General features: G+C 62.0%; 1 protein-coding gene across 1 annotated transcript in view; it reads right to left on the bottom strand.

The window, feature by feature from the left end:
• The window catches only part of ABHD12B (abhydrolase domain containing 12B), an 8,428-nt gene extending 7,683 nt beyond the window's left edge, over window positions 1-745 (bottom strand). The window contains exon 1 of the mRNA XM_014936771.1: window positions 619-745. Coding sequence (XP_014792257.1) covers window positions 619-745 — 127 coding nt within the window. The remainder of the gene's footprint in view (window positions 1-618) is intronic.
• Between the last annotated feature and the right edge of the window lie 6,790 nt (window positions 746-7,535).

Raw genomic sequence — 7,535 nt, 5'->3', positions numbered from 1 at the left:
ACACGACGCTCTCCGATCTGCCACGCCCCCTCCCCAGCGCGCCACGCCCCCTCCCCGCCAGGCCACGCCCTCTCCCCAAGGTGCCATGCTCCCTTCCCTCCGGGCCACGCCCCCTCACCAACGCGCCACGCCCCCTCCCCTAACGTGCCACGCTCCCCTTCGCCGGGCCACGCCCACTCCCCGTCAAGCCACGCCCACTCCTCACCAGGCCACGCCCACTCCCTGGCACTGTCCGCCGCTCGCCTGGCGTCAGGCCACGCCCCCCAGCGTTAAGCCACGCCCCCGACACGCCCCGCCCCTTTTAGCCTGGAGCCCCCCCCCCGGGCTCTCAGGGGAACCCCCCCCCCCTTCATTCTCTGGGGCACCCCCCAGGTCTGCGGGCTCCTGTCCCCCCAGGGCCGGGCCAGGGCGACCGTGGGGCCCCCCAGCAGGGTGATCCGGTGGGACAATCAGCCAGGAGGGCACAGGGAGAGCGTCCAGGTTAATAAACCCCAAATCAATCAAAAAAACCTCAAATTAATTAAAAACCCCCCAGTTGTAACATCAAATCTGGCATCTATTGGCTTCACCTGGGAGGGTGGGGACCTGCTGAGGGCCCTTCTCAGCTGCAACCCCCACCTGTGGCTCTGCCAGGCTGAGTCAGCCGGGACTTGAGAGGCTGGAACTTCCCAGCAGGAAAGGAATATCCCCGTTTTGGGGGCATTCCCCGGGGATCTGGGAGGATGCGCTGCCCGGACACCGGCATAGGCGGCCAGGCCATCTCCTGTGTCACCATCACTGCCCACAGGGGTCTGCAACCCGGTCACCTTCATCCCATACCCAACAGTGAGGTGGGAGCGAACCCCTTCTGCAGAGGATCACCAAGTGTCACCTCCCTGCTCCGAGGTGGGACGTGATGGTGGGACAAGCTGCTGAGATGGGACAGGAGCTGGGCACGTGGCCCTCCAGCACCCACGGGTGGGCGTTTGGCCACCAAACCCTGGTGGCTTGGCCAGGTGCTCACACGTGGCCGTGGGGACCGGTGTGGTTTGTGCGGACTCACTCCGCTCCCAGCCCCGGGTGCAAATCCAAAGGCAAACAGGTCCGGTCAAACCGGGGCCACCGGGGTGGTGGGCAGGAGGGTGCGCGTTCCTTGTCAGCAGATGATGCAATCGGGTGGCACGAGCCACCCCCAAACTGCTTTTCCCGTGCCACGGGGGCAGGAGGGCAGCGGAAGCGACCGGCAGGTCCGGCTGGTTTTACACCCAAGGAAATTCCACCACCCCCAATTTTTCCCTGTTCCCAGTGTGGGTGCTGGGGCCCACAGCGATGCCTTGCCGTGAAGATGGTGGGAGAGATCACCTCCAGGGCTTCAGGGCTGCAGGGATCATAGAATCATAGAATGGTTTGGGTTGGAAGGGACCTTAAAGACCCCCTCCTTCCAACCCCCCTGCCCTGGGCAGGGACACCTCCCACCAGACCAGGTTGCTCCAAGCCCCCTCCAACCTGCCCTTGAACCCCTCCAGGGATGGGGCAGCCACAGCTTCTCTGGGCAACCTGGGCCAGGCTCTCACCACCCTCAAAGCGAAGAACTTCTTCCCCACATCTCATCTCAATCTCCCCTTTTTCAGTGTCAAACCCTTCCCCCTCATCCTATGGCTTCTCTCCCTGATCCAGAGTCCCTCCCCATCTCTCCTGGAGCCCCTTGAGGGACCTTAAAGATCATCTCAGCATGAGCAGGGACACCTCCCACCAGACCAGGTTGCTCCAAGCCCCCTCCAACCTGCCCTTGAACCCCTCCAGGGATGGGGCAGCCACAGCTTCTCTAGGCAACCCGTTCCATTGCAAGGGATGGGCAGGATGAGGCCAGCGCTGCCCATGGGGACTTTTTTTGGCAGCAAGAGCCAGAGGGGATCATCACGAAGTTACAGCCAACAACGCTTTGGCAATGAGGATCCAAGTGCTTCTTGCAATGAGGAGGTTCTCCTGGGCTGGGGAGAAAGTCCCGGAGGGCATGGGGGACAGGCACAGCCACCCCGTGTCCCTGGAGGGCTGTGCAGGACGGGGGTGTGCAGGGGTGGCAGAAATGGGACCTGTACAGCGGGGGCTGGACGTGCGATGGCAGCAACGAGCCACCACCGAGGAGGCACGACACCCCCCCCAACCCCCCCGGCTCAGCACTGCTCGCCATTGTTTAATGCAAAAAAAAAAAAAAAATAAAAAAAAAAATCAAACTTTGGGCTTATTTCCTTCCAAACTTCTCCCCGCACCGGCTGGGAGGCGGGGAGCTTTCCAGCCGCTTTCTCCTACAGCGCCTTTTCCTAAATTCCCCCCTTTGTTTGTTTTTTCCTGATGGTTTCGTGGATTTTTTTTTCTTTTTTTGCTAATTATTTTGCTGGTTTACGGCCCTGCTTTCCCCTCCTCACCCAGGTGGGAGGCTGGGGAGAAGGGTGTCTCACCCAGCAGCAGGAAGGGACCCCTGGGAGGCAGAGAGGACCTCAGCTCCCCCCCAGCCCCATCCCTGCTCCCCCCACAGCCACGGCTGGACCTTCCCTCGCCCCAGCACAACAAAGCCCCCCATTGTGCAGGGAAAATGGGAAGGAAAGCGTGACGGGGCGGCCAGAGCCCTGCCAGGAGGGGGGTTCTGCAGGGACAGGGTGCCCACGACCTGGCAGAGGGGTCACCCACCTCCTGCGCAGGCGCCCACGGCCACCGACCCCCCTTTTCGGGTGGCTCCGTGGGGCCAGCTCCATCCCAGCCGCAGGGACAGGGTGCCCACGACCTGGCAGAGGGGTCACCCACCTCCTGCGCAGGCGCCCACGGCCACCGACCCCCTTTTCGGGTGGCTCCGTGGGGTTGGCTCCATCCCGGCCGTGGGAGGCAGCTCACATCCAGAAGCGGTGGATTTTCCCACATTGCCCCCTTTTTTTATTTATTTTTTCGTTTTATTTTGCCTTCTCGTGGCGTGTGTCACACGTGACGGGGAAGGTTTCCTTCCGCCCAGCTCCCTCGGACGGCGCTCGCCGCAACCGCCATCCTTAAAACGCAGCTGCTTGTGGAAGTGATGGTGGTGGTGGGGAAGGGGGGTGTCTCCAAAAATAAGCTGGTGGGCTCCGTCTCTGGGGAGGCTCCTAGAAACATGTTTTCTTCCCAGTCGGAAAAAAAAATGGGGGGGGTGGGAAAAAAAAAATAAAATCAGGATGTTTTTACTAACAGCCGGTCCTAAAAATGAGTCAGGAATTTGCAGGGCGCTGGCACTGCCCCGGGGGGGGGTCTGTGCACCCCCACGGCTGGGGACACGGGGACCACCACCACCACCCAGCTGCACGCCTGCCAACACGCGCCGGTGGCTTGCTGCCCCACTGGAGGGGGGGGGGGGGGGGGGGGGGGTGATTTTTGGGGGCTGTGGGTTGGATTAGTGAGGCCCCGGCGGTGTCACGGCGAGGAGGAGGAGGAGGATGGAGGGTGGGGGATAAAGGTCCTGGCACTCGCCGGGCTCGCAACAAAACAAAGCACCAGATGGTTTCCACTTCGGCATAATGCGCGGTGAAAAAAAAAAAGTGTTTGAACCCCGGGCTGAAAAAGCAAATGTGGAAAGAGAGAGAGAGAGAAAGAAAAGAAAAGAAAAGAGAGAGAAAAAAAAAACCCTCAGCGAGTGTCAGAGCAGAAGAAAGCGGCGGAGAAAAATGGCAAATGTTAAAAACCCCAAACAAAAAGCCCTCCCCGGCACAAAGCCACGGCTGCAACATCTGTCCAGCAAAGCTTCTCGCCACGGGCCCTTCCCTTTAAAGTCACTTTTCCTCTTCTCTGTGGTTGTGGGGACACAGGCCTGTCCCCACACAAGGCTCTGTCCCCAGACAAGGCTTTGCTCGATGCTGAGGGACCCACTTGGCTCTGCCAGGTCCCGTGTCCCCAGCACTGGCACGGTGGCGGTGACACGCCGGGCACGGTGGCAGTGACATGCCAAGCGTGGCACACTCGGGCAGCAGGGCCACCCCAAGCTGCTGCAGAGGGATAAATATTTTATGAGGCTTTTTAGCTCACGTGTGGTGTCCCTGTCACAGCCAGAGGGACCGTGTGGCAACCACCCCATGTCTGCAGGAGCTCCTGGGGTTGGTTTTAAGCCCGGTTTCTTCTCAAAGCAAGGCTTACACAACCCTCTGCCTGTCCACCCTGAGAGGCTTTTGTGTTCCGCTAAATATTTTGAACCTGCAGACCAGTTTCAGGGTCACTTTAAGAAAAAAGAAGGCTTGAACGTTACCACGTCCCTGGTGTTTTCGCAAAAAGCAGCAAAATAAGCCCACGTAATTGAGCGCCGGCAGATTGCAGTGTGAGCTGAACCCTTTATTAGCCACTAGAGAATCCACAAGCCGCAACCCTTGGGGACAGACGGCTCCCTGCCACTCAGCCCACGCCTGCTGGCGCTGAGCTCCAGCCTCTAATGAGGCCTGACGAGGTTTAAGTGAGGGTTTGAGTTTTGCTGGTGCCCGCGGTCGCCGCGTCAGCGCCCCAGAGCCCCCCCCCGCGCGGGACGGCTGATGGGACAGAGGGTTGTCCCCGCTTGTGTCCCCTCCAAAGCAAGTGGGGGGCACGGGGGGGGGTCATTGTGCTGAGCCACCATGGGTGCTGGGGTGGGTGGAGGGGCTGGGTGCCATGAGGAGACCTGGGGAGATGTTGACCTTGCAGGCCTTGGCATGGTAGGGAGAGGAGGTGCCCTGTGCCACGCCCCCCCCCCGCGCGGGACGGCTGATGGGACAAAGGGTTGTCCCCACTTGTGTCCCCTCCAAAGCAAGTGGGGGGCACAGGGGGGGGTCGTTGTGCTGAGCCACCATGGGTGCTGGGGTGGGTGGAGGGGCTGGGTGCCATGAGGAGACCTGGGGAGATGTTGACCTTGCAGGCCTTGGCATGGTAGGGAGAGGAGGTGCCCTGTGCCACGGGCAGGGGGACAGTGGGGTGACATGGTGCTGGCACCTTCAGGCATGGGGCAGCCCGGGTGACAAGCCATTGTTTTTTTGGGACAACGAGGTGCTGCAGGGCCATGTCCCCAGGGATGCAGGACAGTGGGGAGCCGGGGTGATGCCACCCTGGGGTGCAGGATGGTGAGAACCAAGGTGATGCCACCCAAGGGACAGGACAGTGGGGAGCCGGGGTGATGCCAGCCTGGGGTGTGGGATGATGACAACTAAGGTGATGCCACCCTGGGATGCAGGACAGTGGGAACAAAGGTGATGCCACCCAGGGGACAGGACAGCAGGGAGATGGTGTGATGTCACCCTGTGGTGCAGGATGATGAGAACCCAGGTGATGCCACCCAGGGGACAGGACAGTGGGGAGCCAGGGTGATGCCACCCAGGGGCCAGGACAGCAGGGAGCTGGGGTGATGGCACCCTGGGATGCAGGGTGATGAGAGACGAAGGTGATGACACCCCGGGGGCACGACAGTGGGGAGCCAGGGTGATGCCACCCTGGGGTGCAGGATGGTGAGAACCAAGGTGATGCCACCCAGGGGACAGGACAGCAAGGAGTTGGTGTGATGTCACCCTGGGGTGCAGGATGGTGGCCACCCAGGGGACAGGATGGTGGGCAGCCAGGGTGATGCCACCCAGGGGACAGGACGGTGAGGAGCAGGAGTGATGTCACCCTGGGGTGCAGGATGATGAGAACCAAGGTGATGCCACCCTGGGGTATAGGAGAGTGGGGAGCCAGGGTGGTGCCACCCCAGGGTGCAGGACGGTGGGATGGACAGGAGAGAGGGTAACAGGGGTGATGTCACCCTGAGGTGTGGGATGATGAGAACCAAGGTGATGCCACCCAGGGGACGGTACAGTGGGGAGATGGGGTGATGCCACCCTGGGATGCAGGGTGATGAGAGACGAAGGTGACGACACCCCGGGCTCACGATGGTGGGGACCCAGGGTGATGTCACCCTGGGTTGCAGGATGGTGGGAACCCAGGGGATGCCACCCAGGGGACAGGACAGCAAGGAGTTGGTGTGATGTCACCCTGGGGTGCAGGATGGTGGGAATCCAGGAGATGCCACCCAGGGGACAGGACAGCAAGGAGTTGGTGTGATGTCACCCTGGGGTGCAGGATGATGAGAACCAAGGTGATGCCACCCAGGGGACAGGACAGTGAGGAGCAGAAGTGATGTCACCCTGGGGTGCAGGATGATGAGAACCAAGGTGATGCCACCCTGGGGTATAGGAGAGTGGGGAGCCAGGGTGGTGCCACCCCAGGGTGCAGGACGGTGGGATGGACAGGAGAGAGGGTAACAGGGGTGATGTCACCCTGAGGTGTGGGATGATGAGAACCAAGGTGATGCCACCCTGGGGTATAGGAGAGTGGGGAGCCAGGGTGGTGCCACCCCAGGGTGCAGGACGGTGGGATGGACAGGAGAGAGGGTAACAGGGGTGATGTCACCCTGAGGTGTGGGATGATGAGAACCAAGGTGATGCCACCCAGGGGACGGTACAGTGGGGAGATGGGGTGATGCCACCCTGGGATGCAGGGTGATGAGAGACGAAGGTGACGACACCCCGGGCTCACGATGGTGGGGACCCAGGGTGATGTCACCCTGGGTTGCAGGATGGTGGGAACCCAGGGGATGCCACCCAGGGGACAGGACAGCAAGGAGTTGGTGTGATGTCACCCTGGGGTGCAGGATGGTGGCCACCCAGGGGACAGGATGGTGGGGAGCCAGGGTGATGCCACCCAGGGGACAGGACGGTGAGGAGCAGGAGTGATGCCACCCAGGGGTGCAGGATGGTGGGAACCCAGGGGATGCCACCCAGGGGACAGGACAGTGGGGAGCCAGGGTGATGCCACCCTGGGGTGCAGGATGGTGGCCACCCAGGGGACAGGATGGTGGGGAGCCAGGGTGATGCCACCCAGGGGACAGGACAGTGAGGAGCAGAAGTGATGTCACCCTGGGGTGCAGGATGATGAGAACCAAGGTGATGCCACCCAGGGGACAGGACAGCAAGGAGTTGGTGTGATGTCACCCTGGGGTGCAGGATGGTGGGAACAAAGGGTGATGCCACCCAGGGGACAGGATGGTGGGGAGCCAGGGTGATGTCACCCTGGGGTGCAGGATGGTGGGAATCCAGGAGATGCCACCCAGGGGACAGGACAGCAAGGAGTTGGTGTGATGTCACCCTGGGGTGCAGGATGATGAGAACCAAGGTGATACCACCCAGGGGCCAGGACAGTGGGGAGCCGGGGTGATGCCACCCAAGGGACAGGACGGTGGGGAGCCAGGGTGATGCCACCCAGGGGACAGGATGGTGGGGAGCCAGGGTGATGCCACCTTGGGATGCAGGATGATGACAACTAAGGTGATGCCACCCAGGCGACAGGACAGTGTGGGGCGGGAGCGATGTCACCCTAGGGGACAGGACCGCGGGGACCACTGTGGTGCCACCGGGGGTGCGGGACAGCGCGGCGGACCCCCCGCAGCTGTCCCCCCGCGGTTCGTGGCGGGGGGGCGAAGTGGGGGGGGCGGTGCCAGCGGGGCCCCGCTGCACAAAGGCGGCCGGTCTCCTCCGCCCCGGGGCCGC

The sequence above is a fragment of the Calidris pugnax genome, unplaced genomic scaffold (genome assembly GCF_001431845.1).
Source record: "Calidris pugnax isolate Ruff unplaced genomic scaffold, ASM143184v1 scaffold10, whole genome shotgun sequence".
NCBI lineage: Eukaryota > Metazoa > Chordata > Aves > Charadriiformes > Scolopacidae > Calidris > Calidris pugnax.
The sequence above is the reverse complement of the archived record's forward strand: the minus strand, read 5'-3'. Positions and strand labels throughout refer to the sequence as shown.